The sequence below is a fragment of the Engystomops pustulosus genome, chromosome 4, assembly GCF_040894005.1.
Source record: "Engystomops pustulosus chromosome 4, aEngPut4.maternal, whole genome shotgun sequence".
In the NCBI taxonomy this organism is placed as follows: Eukaryota; Metazoa; Chordata; class Amphibia; order Anura; family Leptodactylidae; genus Engystomops; species Engystomops pustulosus.
In genome coordinates this window covers 53,084,047-53,100,522 of record NC_092414.1, presented here as the reverse complement: position 1 = coordinate 53,100,522, position 16,476 = coordinate 53,084,047, and the positions used below count along the sequence as shown (strand labels likewise).

The window sequence follows — 16,476 nt, the reverse complement described above, 5'->3', positions numbered from 1 at the left end:
ATGCAGCAGCAGGTTGTGACAGGAATAAAGTGAATTCCAAATTTGGCTGGAAAACTGGGATATCTGCCAATGCACCAGAAGCTGCCATTGACAAGATATATTTAGTAATGATTTCCATTCAAGTACATAGAACAAGAAAACTGACTAGTATAAGCATCAGTGTGCATTTGTGTGTATGTATTTTACAATTATTTATAGGGTAATTACTTAAGCCTCTGTGTACAATATAATTGTATATCACTGTAGAAAATCACTTGTACCAGGTGTTACGGTTGTTACATTCATTCTGCAGGTCGATAAACCCATTGTCCCTAATCTTTTCCTTAAGTAAACATTACACCGGGATTGAGGAGTAGTGTGACAGTATATGCTTCCATTAATAATTTCTAGCCCAGAGGAATGTGATACTATAATTTCACCTTCGTCAAGAAGAATTAAAGAATATTTACAGTAATTTACATATTATGAATCATTCAACAACATTTTCTTTTAGCATAATATTTCAATTACCATTTACGGTAGGTTTTCCTTTCAAGTTTTTGCAGTTAAAAAGAAATGTCAAACTTCTTGGAATTGTTCCTATAATTCATGTTCCAGAGACTTGAGGAACTTGCTTACTGTACACAATGAAGTTGACAGATGCACGACATACAGGACTTGAATTCAACTCCCACACGATCACTTTTCTTTTAACAGTTAAAAGGACATTTCACTCTTCAAAGTCATTTAGGTGTTACATTTGTAAATGTCTTTTCTAGACTTTTTGAAAACATATAAGTTTATAGGAAAAAAACTAAAATGTGCTATCTAGACATTGAGTTAAAATCTGCTTATCTGGTTTAAAGAGAACCCGTCACCAGGTTTTACCATACTAATCTACCAGCCTCCTCAGATGGGGAGTGCAATGACCTTTCTAGAATTCCCTCTTTTATGTGAAATCTCCTGCAATCAGGTAAATATGTTTCTTCACACCCGATTTTCACCTAAGAATCAAGTTTACTGGTTGCAGGGGTAGTGTCAATTCAGACCCTATCTTCTGTTCTATAATACCTAGAAACATGCTACTATATTAAAGATAAGAATCTCAAAATAATATCAGACTTATGGTTCTGTAAACTGAAGAAAAGCTAGTAGTGTAGATTTGTAGCGTGTTAGCCATGGAGAGCAGAAGAAGAAGAGTGAAGAAATCAGGCGATACCTTTGAGGCTAACTGAGTATATTTGATGGTGAGCTTTGGAGAATACTAGTTCTCTTCTTCAGACATGATGTTACGGGAGAAACAGAAAATTCTCAGCATTTTATACACACTAGGCAGTGATCATCAAAGGGTATTAAAAAACTTTAACACAACAGATTGATAAATACATCTTATTAAAGACAGGGCAGAAACAAACAGAGAGAGATTTGCCAGAGATTTTTTTTATAGGTAAACTAGTGATATTTCACATTGAAGATGGAATTCTAGAAAGGACTAGCAGATTGGCGACATAAAACCTGGTGGCAGTGGTATATTGCATGAATGCTTAATCGTAATATTCCATAGGAAAATTCACAAGACAACCAACTTTGTCACTAAACACAAATCAGTTTGTAAGCCCATCCTAAAATATATAAAAATCTGGTGACACAAGTTTTGCAGCATATCTTGAAAGCAAAGGTGGAAATCTGTCACATTAAATCCGCTCCCCAATTGAATCATATATGTATATTTCTCAACCTTAGCACTTTTCAAAACTGTCATTCTCAACACACAATATACACCTGTAACTTGTAATAAATCTTTAATTAAACATTAACAGTGTTGTACACTGCTCTGGGGCAAGAAGCCCGGCAAATTCATGAGATGACAGTCTGAACACTCCCCTCTACTTCCTCAGATCCCCACATCATTCCTCATTATTTCCAATTCTTGTGCTTGTGCACATCCTTCCTCCTGAATCGGCTTCGTCAGTAAGTCTTTACAATGCATGTGTATTCCACCATCTGTACCTTGTGCAGGGTTTCCTGTGAGAGTAGAACAGAGAAGCAAGGAGTGTATTTAGCCAGCTCATTGGATGTCTTAGTCGCAAAAATAGAGGAAGACACAGCTCCAATGATCATAGTTTCCATGGATCAGAAAAGAAAAGTAAGAACAAGATTTGTGAAAGTTATTAGCAGAAGTGCTCCCTGGGTCAATTGTAATGATAGGAAAGAAGCATGTGACAGATGTCCTTTAAAGCTGACAACTATGAAACCCTAATGAATCATTAGTTTCAGCTGTAGAAATAGCTAATAAAATTGGTAGCATGCACTTCCAAATAATGTACTGCAAGTGTTCTCCAAACAGACGATCCTTGTAAGTGGCATACACATCTGGACTTATTAGGAAATAAATGACTTATCTTCCAGCACTCCTGTTCCATCCTCATTGAGCTCTCCAATTCTGGTCATTTTATGATGTAAAAACTGTTCTCATTACTTTTATATTTAAAAAAATGGGGGGTATTTATCAGGCCTTTTGCGCCACCCCAGCTTATTGCTAGCACTTGCGATTATTTCCCCCTTTCCTCCATCTTCACACCACCTCGTTAGGTCCTGCCATACGTGAAAACTTTCCAGCTTTATTTCTTTGTACCTGGTGTAGAAATAAAATGCTACACAGGTCCCAACCAGATACATCAAGAGCCCGGCATATGATAATTAACCCCCATAATCTTGTGTCATCATTTGAAGTGAAAAAGTGAAATTTAAGAAATAGTCCATGAGTTCTAATCTCACCCAATAACCTTGGGTCATTGTTGACTCAATATAATCAATTTGATAGAATATTGTAGTTTTTACTTTAATAAATGACTTTAATGCCCAAGTTTTATCCTCAAAACTCCCATATGACAGGGACCCCCAACATTTGGGTCAGAGTTTTGTATGCAACACCTTTTATGTGAAAAGGGCTCCAACAATTCCTAATAGTTCCAGTATTGTAATATGTAGCCCCGATCTGTGGCTAAATTCTGTATATAGATTTATTTTCTACAGCATTTTATATTAAATGTTTACATTATTAATTGCAGTTTTGTTTTCTTATTAGAATTCAACTTACTACCACATTCAAGAAATAACTGAACAACTTTTACGCACAGTAAACAGAACAGTCATAATGATGGGCCGAGACCAAGAATTAACTGTGAGTAGCGCAGTCACGGATTACCTTATGGATGTTCAGCTTCAGTCTGGATATCTGTCTAGGGTCTGGCAATCATCTCAATTAATTGTGCTATGATTGAGCTTTGTCTTTCCTCTGTCTTTCTATCCTCCGTTTTGCTATGTGGTATTATAAAAGGGACTAAATGGGGTGGGAAATCTTACTGCTGCATTCCTTTGTGGTCCTCAGTTATCATTGGGAACCTCTTTGGTAATCTTCATTTCACCCACACATGGCACACATATTTATTAAACAATTATGAAATTGAGCCCACCTAAAACATAGGGTCTAATGCTACACAAATAAACTATAAATATCTAGAAGTAGAATGTAATCAAATGGTAATCTTATTAAAGTACACTGACACTTGTTAATATTTATATAATCATATGGTTATCTAAAAGAAATTAGAAAATATATAGATCAATCTAGAACTAATGGTATATTAAATCCATAAAGAACATGCTAAGAACATGTTCAGCATACATCAAGAAATACTTTAAAGTGTGGCTCCTGCTATAAAGTAGTTAGCTCTCTTCTATAAGAGACTGTCCAATTGCATGGTTACACTTTAATTCTTAAGAAATGGCAACAATGAAAAGTCATCAATACCATCGACCAGTTTCATCAGCTGCGATATCAGTAAGGATCAGTAGGGATCAACAGTCTCTTTTGAGAAACCCGGTCTGTGAGTCTCACCAAGCACTTCTTTACTGCTCCCCTTTACATTACATTCCTCTTATTGAGTGACATTACGGGGCAGCATCTTTGAGATGTTAATCAGAGGAGATTTGATATTTAATTATCTTTCTTCTTCAACCATAATAAGTATTTGATTAATGTAGGATATCATGTCAACATTTCTGTGGGTAGATTTACCTATTTAACATGTTTGCCCTATTTTGAAGGCAGTGGCAACTTTATAAATTATTCTGTTGACAGCTGAGTTAAATCACCATCTATAATATAAGTAATAAGTAGTGAAATAATAATTACTGTTATCAATGGAAGAAAGTGCACATATTTTGAACTTTATGGTTTTCTAAAACAGGTTAATATAAAGAAATCTACACAATGACAATGTTATTATTATATAAAATTACCCCAAAATGCAGATGTAGTGTGTAAAATGAAGAATGTGCCTTTTACTTCTGTGGGAATTAAGAAACTGAGTAACAGCCAGGCGTTGCCTGATGTCCGAATAATTGATAATCAGCAAGTTTTATCAGTTTTATAAAAAGACATTGGGGACATGTATTTAACTGTCCATGCCTGAATACTGGAGTAATTTGCACCTTCTATGCACCACATTTAAAACTAATTTGAAACTATTTTAAGGCAGTTTTTGGACTTGTCCAATAAAGAGGAGCGTCCTCAGTAAATGGGCGTGGCCTCAATATGAAATCATTTTCACACATGTGCTGCACTGTACCGCTCCTGTACAGCGCCGTGAGGCCATAGAAGTGTATGGGGGACGTATATATGTTCCCCATACGTTTGTCTTAATGTAGCCTTATGCTGCACCAGATTCATCATCCATCATCAGACACAGGGATTTATCTGGCGCAGACCTGTCTAGTTTTACTCTGCACTAGTATAAAGACCGACACATCAATAAATCTCCCCGATTAAGTCAAGAAAGACATCAGCAATGATATGAGAGAGGTTCCGATGATCCTCAAATGAATTGACCGGTCTCTTCCCTTCTCCCTGGATCATCTCTGCTGTGACACTGAGTCTTAGACTGTGTTAAATTTATAATTCTTCCTAACTTTGTACTGTCTGAGTTTTAGACACCTTAGGGGATATTTATTATGGCTTCTTTCAGCACTTGCAATTATTTTCCCCTATTTGCCACCTTCAAAAGAGGGAAGACTTGTAGGGGCGTAAAGTGGGGCACCATCAGAGAGTGGGCCGGTGTGGAGCGTTCCTCTCCCCTAGTCTGCGCACTCACTGTAGCCGGCAAATTTTCATATGTGAAAATCCACCTACTGCATTTATTTTTTACCCTGTCAATTTAGGCTCTGGCTTCTTGATGCATTCGGCTGTGATCCAGAGCGTCGTCATGGCTGTCATACCTATAAATATGATAAATAACCCACTTTAAGTCAATATTCCCAATTTTGTCCATTCTGGTTTCTTATATTGGGAGTTGCGATAAAACTACTTTACTTTTTAATTTGTTTTTATTGTGAGTTAATATCTTCTTTCAGCCTTTTTTGTATACATATTGGGGCACATTTGCTGAGAACAGTGCAGTATGTACTAGATTCAGGATTTCTGGCGCCCATTCTTCTTGAATCTGTCGGACTTTGCATGATAAATGTGGTGCGCGGTCTGACTGAGCACCGGCACGCCCCCTTCAGTACAGAAATGTGTAGCAAGCGACAAATATGTGGCACAGACACATTCTTAAATAGCAGTGCAGGCAGTTTGCACTAGAAGAAAACTGGTGCAAGGGCCTTAGTAAATGTGCCCTAATTTGTCTCTTTTGAAGCAATGGAAACTGTGTGACCTTTGACTATTACTCTCAGTAGTGTGATATGTAATGTCTATACTCCAGGCTCCAGCATATCATATTAAGCTTTCATACACACAAATGGGTTTTCTCTGTTGTTTGCAGCTTGGGTGTCATCATGGGGTAATAAGGGGTGACATTCATAAGCTGATGACCTTAAAATAGACCAGCCAAGCTACAAGCCAAGGCAGGAATAGGACCTGTTCTGAATTATATGGCCCAAGCAAAGTGTGAGCCCACAGAAATAAATTTATCTGTGTATTATCCATTGGATCAATGGGAAGCACATTGTCAAAAACAACATTTGTGTGCAGGAAGCTTTATTGTATAAGAATCTGATCTTGGGTATAACTTTGCAGTTAATTGGATTAATTGTGATTCGGGACTCATTGTAAACACATTTTAATATAATTGTCTTTGTTTTTATAATTTGTTGCAATGACAATCTTCTTCCTGCTGATAAGTCTTGCCACTAGATAAGATTTGATGATTCATAGAACAACAATTCAGCTTCTTTGTTTTACCTCATTAAACCTCTTATACAGTCTTATCACTGGGGTAAACGGACCGTAGATAATAAAATATAACTTTTAATTTGACGTCTAAAAATGCTGAGAACGGATATCTCAGCTAGGAATTCGTATTAAAAAAGAGGGCCATCAGAATATAATACTCTATTGACAGCTGAACTCAAATGGAACAACACTTGGAGCAATCGCTGATTGCTCCTCTAGGTATCATGCAAGCCTAGAATAACATTTCTCCTATATGGGATATTGTAGAACTGGAGAATGTTTGCACACACAGGGGCAAAGTTGTAAACCCACTAGTGTCCTACAGTCCACCTCAAAGGACTGTGGAGTTGTACCATTCAGCATCTATCCACCCTTCCTTCAATAGTATAGAGTCTCCAAAGGTGCATACATCTACTATATCTATATAGCATCGATTAGTAGTGATCTAGGAGGAGGAGGAAGAATCGGACTATTTAAGACGCATTTACCGTCATGCACAGATGCGTTCAAATTTATACACACACTCCGCACTTTTAGACGGAAGTCAGTCTCTGTGTAGGTTTCGGTATAGCAGGTCACAGATATGACAGAAGGCAAGACGCACTCATTGATATCATCATGTGCATCCAACCCATGTGCACACCTTATCCATGCACATTTATGGTGTTCTTTGAGTACCCAGTCCTGTCATACGTATCTCAAACACCAACCCCACACTCATTTTGTGTAGAATTTCGCATACACGTTAGATAATCATGCACACTATATTACAAACAGCCTCAACGCGTTTCCCCCGCTTTTAGACGGGATCATCAGGAAGGCAAACATACAGACTAGTGTATAATAGCACTAGTTTTTCCCATATGGACTAAAAACTGGACGTCCTGATGGTGGACGCCAGTACTCCACAGGTAAGGGTCAAAATAATAAAGAGTATGCCGGCGTCCTGATGGTGGGCGCCGACATTAAGATGATAAGCCGCGAGTTGCGGTAAAAGGACGCCAATATTTAAAGGGCGGCAGGCCACGCCCCCACTCACCGGCCCTCTCGTGCTGGCCGCTCAATTGGTCCATTGGTTTGGACTGAGCAGCGAATCAAGAGAGGGGTGGGCGGAGTTAGTCTTCTGGGGTGCCGTGGTGTAGAAACAGAGAAAAACGCTGCGAAACCGCTCGGGTAGGAGTAATCCTTACGATCCTCCAGGCATTGTCAATAAAGATAGAGTTAGAAATGCATGTATCTATAACAGTGAGGACTTTCCTATGTATATCGGAGTCACCCACTCTAGTACGAGGGCGTGCATCAATATGTGCTAGAGTACATGTAAAGTCTATTGTAGATATAAATGATGTTGCTCAAAAACGTACAGGTATTCATATATTACATACTCGTATTTCATAGATTGGTCTCATATCACCAAATGTATACCCTGGGAAGATCTATACACAATGCACAACGGATACCAATATCATTGTGTAGATAACCCATTCGACAGTCTATTGCAGAAATGGCAGAGACTTAGGTACACCCTCGGTGCCATACTGTGCCACTCAATGCCACTACTTAAAAGTGCCCCTCTACTGCAAATAGGACATCTATATAAGCATTAGTTACTTACTGTCTTTGCATGTTAACTCCGATACATGCAAGACAGGTGTGAGCTTATAGAGGTAAGTATACATCGTTCCATATGTGGTCAGTACTAAAATTATTTAGAGAACAACTTGTCTGAGAAGGTGCTACTAGCTAAGGAGGTTGAAAAGGTGCTAATAGCTAAGGAGGTTGTACTAAGATAATTATAGGAGGTCGAACTGGGACAATTTAGGTTTAATACCAACTCACATGTACGTCATTCAATAAATGCAGCAAAGGATATTCCATCATTCAGGCCAGTAGGCCTGACACTCTTCATCCGGAATATCCATTGAGCCTCTTTTCTTAGAATTTGGTTGTCCCAATCGCCTCGTCTTGGGGACCTTCGAACTTTTTCGATAGCCTGAAAAGACAGGGCATTGAGGTCACCATGATGGTATTGGTGTACATGGTTTGAGATTGGCTTATCTCTCATATTTCTCACATCCCCCACATGTTCGAGGATCCTGTTTTTGAATTCCCCGAAAGTCTTCCCCACATAGTTAAGTGGACACGGGCATGTGATCATATATATGACTCCCGTGGTTTGGCAATTCACAAATTCCCTATTTTCATATCTGATGCCAGTGGATGCACTTTCAAAGAATTTGCTCTGGCAGATGTATTGACATGCTTTACATCTCCCGCACCTATAGGTGCCTTTTATATGACCTTTGTCAAGCCAGGTGTGAGCTATAGTAGGAGCTAGGAAGCTATGGACCAACCTGTCCTTTAAATTCCGTCCCCTCCTATATGTGACGGATGGATGAATTTCCAATTTGTCTTTAATGTCTCCGTCCTTTTTTAGAATATACCAGAATTTTTGAAGTATATTTTTAACCTCGGGTGCCTGATTATCAAAAGTCCCTATAAGGCGAATCAGACCTTCGCCCTCCTCCCTTTTTTTGGGGATCAGTAATTCAGATCTTTTAGTCATACTCGCAGTTCTCCTGGCTGACTCAATCGATGTTGCCGGGTACCCCCTCTCCACAAACCTCCTTGTTAGATCACTAGACTTTATTGAAAAGTCCTCATCTGATGAACAATTTCTTCTCAACCTCAAAAACTGACCTCTCGGTATACCCCGCTTCAATGGTGGGGGGTGGTAACTCTCCCATGCTAGTAGGTTGTTTGATGAAGTCGGTTTCCGAAAGATTGTAGTTTCTAGGTTGCCATCTTTTTGTTTTGTGATCTCCAGATCTAAAAAGGCTATTCTATCACTCTGTATCTCTGACGTGAATCTTAGCCCTATGATGTTCTCATTGAGTGCTTCTACAAAGTTCTTAAAATTGTCTCTAGTATCTGTCCACAGGATCAGCACGTCATCGATAAATCGAAGCCATAATAATAGCTTCGATGACCATTGTTCCATAACTTCAGTAAAGACTATTTGCTCCTCCCACCAGCCCAGAAATAAATTAGCGTACGTGGGAGCCATTGGGCTCCCCATAGCTGTACCTCTGAGCTGGTGGAAGAAGCGGCCGTCAAATAGAAAATAATTATGTTCAAGTATGAAGTACACAAGATCAATTATGAGTTGGTTATGTTTTCTCATATGAGTCCCTCTCATAGATAAAAAGTGCTCCACTGCCCGAATCCCCTTATCATGGGGGATTGAACTATACAGTGCCTCAACATCAAGGCTAGCCAGGAATGTACCTTCTGGTACTGTTATGTCCTCGAGTTTCCGTAGGACATCCATTGTATCCCTCACGTATGAGGGTAGGGCCAACACAAATGGCCTTAGTATGGTGTCTACATATGTGCTGATTCCTTGTGTGAGGCTGTTGATGCCCGATACAATCGGACAGCCTTTCAGGGGGGGATATCCTTTATGGACTTTAGGAAGGCCATAGAATGTGGCGATGGTTGGATAACGTGGCATCAGGACCTTCAGCTCATCCTCCCCTATCAAGCCGTCTTCCAGGGATTTCCTAAGCAACTTGTTGAGTTGAACCGCAAACATTTGCGTAGGATCCTCACTCAAGACCCTATAACATGATTTATCAAGAAGGATAGTAAGACACATTTGAATATAGTCATTCTTGCGTAGAATGACTATATTCCCGCCTTTATCAGACGGTTTGACTATGATATTATCATCTTTTTCAAGACACAGTAGCGCATTAATTTCTCTTTTACTCAGATTGTATTGTGATCTTTTTGAGGGTTGTAGTGTCGATAACTCATTCACCACCAACTCCTCAAATACATCTATCGCCGTTGTGTCGAACTCTGGGGGTGATGCTTTGCTTTTTGGTTTAAGCCCGGTAAAAGGCCCCATACCTTCATCTCTTTGCCCTTGAACCCATAATTCCTCCAGGGTTTTTAGGCCTATGAGATCTTGTTCATCTAGCCCTAAGTCTTTGCATCTTTTTCTATCCTTCATAGTCATAAATTTTGCCCATCTCAATTTCCTAGTAAACAGTGCCAGATCTTTAACCCATGAAAACAAGTCAAATGAAGTGGTGGGAACAAAGGATAGTCCTTTAGATAATATCTCCACCTCTGCTTCTGACAGCTGCCGATCGGACAGATTTATAATCTTGAGTGTATCATCACTTGGTGTGTCCATATTCGAGGCAGAAGGACTATCTATAGATGGTAGTCTATTTGATATGGCCATGATGGGTCTATGTCTTGGTTTCGGTCTAAGTCTGGGTTTTATCCCTATACTTGGTCCTTCCGGCCCCTTAGAAGATATTCCGTAATAGGGGGGCCTTGAGATAAAAAATGGGGTTCACTTTGGAAGTCTGAGTTCTGGTTCTGATTGGTTCCTGTTATCACATATCCTTGATGCATGTCCACTCCCTGAGGGGTCTTCTTTTGCTTTGGAAAAAAAAATATATTCTTAGATTATTCAGAATCCAAATAAAATGCTATTTTTTAAATTAAATTTCTCAAAAAATTAACTTTTTATTCGCTAAAGGGTCGGGGCTATGATCAGCACAAATAATGTACATATAATGTGCCCTTATTACTAAATATATTATTTTTTGAGGAGGATTTGCCAATTGTCAAAAGTTAACGTATATCATATGTGGCTCACAGTTAAACAACAGTTATAGGGGTTGTTTCCCCCAAAATGTAAAACTCCTGAGATTATTTATTAAATATCAGTATAGACCTCTTATTTCCCCATGATCGAGCACCCACTGAATGTAAATGTGTCTTAATATCAGTGAGAGCAATTATTATACTGTACAGGTGGTCCCCTACTTAAGGACACCCGACTTACAGATGATCCCTAGTTACAGACGGACCTCTCTGCCTACTGTGACCTCTGGTGAAACTCTCTCCATGCTTTACTTTAGTCCCAGACTGCAATGATCAGCTGTAAGGTGTCAGTATTGAATCTTTATTGATAATCCTTGATCCCATTACAGCAAAAAAATTTGAAACCCCAATTGTCACTGTGGCAAAAAAAAAAAAATATTTGGGCTGGATCTACAATTGTAAAACAAACAAATTCAACTTAAGAACAAACCTATGGACCCTATCTTGTATGTAACCTGGGGACTGCCTGTATTCTATTTCATTGACTTCATAACTTCTATGCGTGGAGTAATGATGCCAGTAGTATGGATGGAAGGAAGGATAGCAGAGAACAGCATAATACAACCCATGATTTGTGGGGAAAATAAGAAGTGATTTTTAAGAAGTTTTCAATGTATTTAGAAACTTTGATAACCACAAGGTTGAAAAAAAATGTTACATTCAGTCATTGCTTACTTTAGGAAATCTTCTATTTTGGGTGACAGACTTGTATTAATGTTTTTAAAACTTCTTGGTTTTAAGCATTACATAAGGTGTGTATACTTCGTATAGCTTAATAATCGATCATTTACCTTCAAACAGTTGTCTGAAAAGTCACATGCATATGAGCTGAGAGTCATTTGTTGCCTGCAATAAGTCAGGCTCAAACAATGAAAAGCAAGTGTCACTTCAGGAACCGCTAGTGCCGTTTAAAAGATGAGAACAAAGAAGTGTTAGAGATGCTATGGAGCCCACAATAGGGATATCTTAAGTCACCGTCTCTCAGTTTGATCTATACCAGAAAGCTAGGACTGTGGGAATTTTATTTTTTATTGTTAAATAGGTAATTTTTAATTTAAAAATAAAGTTTCCCAAGGTTTTAATACATGAAATAATTTGCATGTAGATCTATCTATTTATGTTTCTATCTTTGAATTTATATATAGAAAGAGAGAGGAAGAAAAGTAGGACTAAAATATAATAAGTATTCAATTACTGAGGGTGCATAGCCCAGGTCCATCAATCACAAGAACGAATGTATGTGTATATATATATATATAATCATGTTTTTTCTCAGAACTAAAAGATTATTATCATACCAAGTTTTTGGTATATGTGGCTTATCTCCCTGGATGATGGGGTCTGAGAACAAGCATGAAAGCTGAAGTACTAGAAAAGTGTCTCAGTTTCTACTTTTCCTTTGCTCCTATTAATAGAAAGGCTTTTCTTCGATATCATTATTTCGCTAGCTTACTGTACATTAGCTTGCTCAGTCGGTCAGCTAAGCAGATATCCTGAAGAAAGGAAAGATTAGGTATGTGAAGCTTTCCCTAAATACAATACAACACAAACTATTGATGTAAATTATTTTTCAGTACATCCTTTAGGAGTATATGCTGAATTAAAATAAAGTTAGTACAACTGATATATGTTAAAGGGAATCTGTCGCCTTCTTTTACCACTCTAAACTACTAGCCCTCTCAGGTAGGGGATGAGTCAAGCTCAGAGACATCAATTTAGATGGCTATATCTGGGCTTCAGAAATGGTACATGGTTCTAGCCGCTATAGAGTTCAAGTTATAAGCATCTAAATTAATGTTTCCCCTCCAGCCTTTGAGGCTGACTGATTGTTGGCAGAAGATGACTCTTCTCTTTCTATACTCATTTTCACATGAAGGAGATTTCATATAGGTAAATAGGTTGGTTTTCACATTAAAGATGGAATTCAATAAGGAATACAACAAATCATTCCCTACCTGAGGTTGCTGCTAGTTTAGTGGGGTAAAATGAGGTGACTAGAGATGAGTGAGCACTAAAATACTCGAGTGCTCGTTATTCGAGTCAAACTTTTCCCCATCCTCGAGTGCTTGTATCGAATAACGAACCTCATTTAAGTCAATGGGAGACTCAAGCATTTTCCACTGAAAGAACACATTGAAAAAACACTGAAGAACACATTACAGATGTTTCCTTACATCTGCTAACTTATCCGAAGACACGCGTGCCGAACGGTGTTCTTCACAATAGTATGTGAAGAACAATATGTGTGAAGAACACCGTTCGGCACGCGTGTCTTCGGATAAGTTAGCAGATGTACGGAAACATCTGCAATGTGTTCTTTATTGTGTTCTTCACTTAAATGATCCTGTGTTCACTATTTTCATTGTATTCTTCACTGCTCTTCACTCTTAAGTGAAAGCTCGATCTCGAGCCGGCGAAATACTTGTCTGAGCAACGAGCCGTTTCAAGTACGCTAATACTCGAACAAGCATCAAGCTCGACGAGTATACTCGTTTATCTCTAGAGGTGACAGATTCCCATCATTGGTGAGTTGCTCTTTTTGATCACATGCCCTCCATTTTTGTGTTATGTGATGTATATATAGGGAAATTCTGTAGTAGGTGATGTACATTACATATAACTAACACCTATCAAATATCAATTTTCTTGCAAAAATATGTAGTATTTATTGTAATTTCTTTTCATTATATATGGATATTTAAAGGTCATCTACCACCAGGATGAAATACTATATGCAAATGAGCCTTAGGAGCTGCAGGCTTCATTAACACCTATGGAGCCTGAAGCACCGCAAACTCATTTGTATATACAGTCCTTCATCCGGATGGTAGATGCCTTTTAATATTTGTTCTTAATAATAGGGTTTAGTCATTTTGATGTCCATGTGATAAATATGAGATGAATGTGTATTAATTATATAATAGATCACAGTTATGAAGGTTCATTCTGTTGTTTGTAGCATCACAGCATTGAAACATAGATTGATAACAGGTTCTCTCGCTGTTTTTACACTGAATATTCAGCTGTAATAAAAGGAATAACCTTTAAATCTTATTGATAAAATTAAGAATTACAAAAACTAGAAGAACTTAGCAGGTCATCTGTGTGATACTCACGTGCGCTCTATCCAACAGACCAGAAGCCTCTTTTTTCTGTAGTGACTCTCGCCATTGGGTTTTCTTACTCAAACAATTCCTTTTTAGACCCAGACATATGCTGGACTGGTTTTCTGTGTGACATGAAGATTATGTGATGGTGGGAAATAACAATGGCATACTTGGGGAAAAAAGTATTTATTTGCTACAATCTGAAAGCAGCAAGTTCTAGTGAAATGGCTTTTTGTTTCCTTTACCTTTTTAATCCGTATGCTAATGAGGCAGATGCTTCAGTGGAGACATGGTCCTCGGCACTTTTATTTCGTCCTGGACCTTTACCTTTTTACATCTCTTTTAGATGACCTTGAGATTAGAGATCAGCAAATCTAATTGTTGATTCGTAGATTCAATATGTATCTGGCATTTTTCAGGCACCAAATTGCATCTGAATCTATTCTGAATAGCTTGAGATGAATCTTTCAAAATGGTGGTTAGTTAATACTGTAATTCATCCCAGAGTTTAAAGGGGTTGTCCACTTTCAGTAACTAATTGATATTATTTATGTAATGAAGTTATACAAATTTTCAATATACTTTCTTTATAAATTCCTTATGGTTTTCTAGATCTTTGCTTACTGTACTTCTATAGAACATTTCTGAGTATTAGGAGTTGTGTGATAATAACAACTTGTGCACCTACATCACCATGGACAGATTATATCCACTAGAAGTAAACTTAGAAGCTTTGTATAGAAGCACAGCAAGCAGAGATCTGGAAAATGGTGAAGAATTGATACAAAAAGTACTGTATATACAGTATAAGCCGAGGCCCCTAATTTTACCACAAAAACCTGGGAAAACCTATTGACTCGAGTATAAGCCGAGGGGGGAAATGCATCGGTCACAGCCTCCCCATTATATAGCCTGCTGGACCCTGCCCCATAGTATATAGGCAGCACCTCCCCCCCAGTATATAGCCTGCCAGCCCCCTGCCCCTGTATATAGCCAGCAACAGGGGAAGCTGGGAAGGTGAGTTTTGATATACTTTTTTTTTACTTGAGTATAAGCCGAGTCTGGTTTTTCAGCACATTTTTTTGTGCTGAAAAATTAGGATTATACTCGAGTATATATGGTACATTTAAAAATTGTTGAACATTTCATTAGACAACCCCTTTAATGAGAGGGACGACAAGGTAACATTTAAAAAATTTATTTAAGAAAATTTAAAATGAGTAATAGAAGTTTTAGAAAACTAGAGGGCGTCACATACCCATTTCCAGGACAACTAGAGAAATATCAGTTCCGATCGATTCAGATTAGAAAAATGTTTAAAAAATCTGGCAGAGCTTCTATGAATAGAATCTTGTATGATTTACTCTACGTGAGATCTGGCCAAAGGAGCACGAGGCATTACTGGGAGAAGAGAGAAGTAGTTCAGGTGGGAATGGAAGTACATTGGGAATATCCGGGAGAAGAGAGAAGTAGTTCAGGTGGGAATGGAAGTACATTGGGAATATCCGGGAGAAGAGAGAAGTAGTTCAGGTGGGAATGGAAGTACATTGGGAATATCCGGGTTTATCCTCTGCCACATTAGCACATACAACAAACATCAATTTTTAGAAACAGTGTAATAGACAGAAATAATAAAATCATAGAGTACCTAGCTGCCAGCAGATATTTGGTAGAAATTCCTGTTACTAATATAGATTTAACCTAATCTGTCTTGACTATCATTGTGAACTCTACTTATAATGATAACAGACTTCAAATGTCAACTTTGTGATAATAAACTATATTTTATTTTAAGCGAGAGGCAGGAAACGGATTTCCAGTGGAGCGTTAACAAAAAAATATTAATTTCATAAATATTTGTAAATATTTTAATCACATGTACAATTAAATATAAAAGTATTTACACCTTAAAAAAAGCTGTTCATACATAAGATTTATATGGTTACATGTGAAAAAAAAGAGAAGAGTGACAAGAGGCACCACCATGTTTGGGAGCACAGTCTTAGTTACAATGGGCATATAACAAAGCAGTTGTCAGATCCACCAGAAACATTTCTTCTTCACTTTCTTTGTCTTTTTCCGTACTTCCTGTTTCTCAGTGATCACAATTTCTGGTTCTAGTTTTGGAGCAGGAGTCAGAACAGGACTTGGTTCCACCTTATCAAGTTTCTTCAGAATATGAAGGAACCTCCCTTCTTGTTGTCTGAAGTCATATTCTACACTAGGAAGGAAATGAATACAACATATATGTTATGATGTGTAATACTGACTTTGTGTTGTAACAATCCCTGGATGTCCACGATTTTTTGTTCACTGATGCAGCTTCATGTTTTAGTCGCTTTCAACTTTAATACTCTAACCTGACATGTTCAAATTACTATATGAAGTATGCATAGTTAATTATGATTATTTATGGTTCATTGCTTGTTAATATTGGCAATACAAGAAAATATGCAGAGCTAAGGATTT

The 16,476-nt window shown here is 38.0% G+C and overlaps 2 protein-coding genes across 4 annotated transcripts in view; one reads left to right on the top strand and one right to left on the bottom strand.

The window, feature by feature from the left end:
* Positions 1 to 16,476, top strand: part of DOCK2 (dedicator of cytokinesis 2) — a 471,688-nt gene that overhangs the window by 228,634 nt on the left and 226,578 nt on the right. For both annotated transcript variants that reach the window (XM_072145916.1, XM_072145917.1), the window contains exon 27: positions 3,068 to 3,163. In XM_072145916.1, coding sequence (XP_072002017.1) covers positions 3,068 to 3,163 — 96 coding nt within the window. The remainder of the gene's footprint in view (positions 1 to 3,067; positions 3,164 to 16,476) is intronic.
* Positions 15,970 to 16,476, bottom strand: part of INSYN2B (inhibitory synaptic factor family member 2B) — an 88,948-nt gene continuing 88,441 nt past the window's right edge. Inside the window, exon 4 of one of the 2 annotated variants that reach the window (XM_072145914.1) lies at positions 15,970 to 16,228. In XM_072145914.1, coding sequence (XP_072002015.1) covers positions 16,042 to 16,228 — 187 coding nt within the window. In that variant the 3' untranslated portion in view covers positions 15,970 to 16,041. The remainder of the gene's footprint in view (positions 16,229 to 16,476) is intronic. The other variant, XM_072145915.1, reaches the window with a different exon arrangement.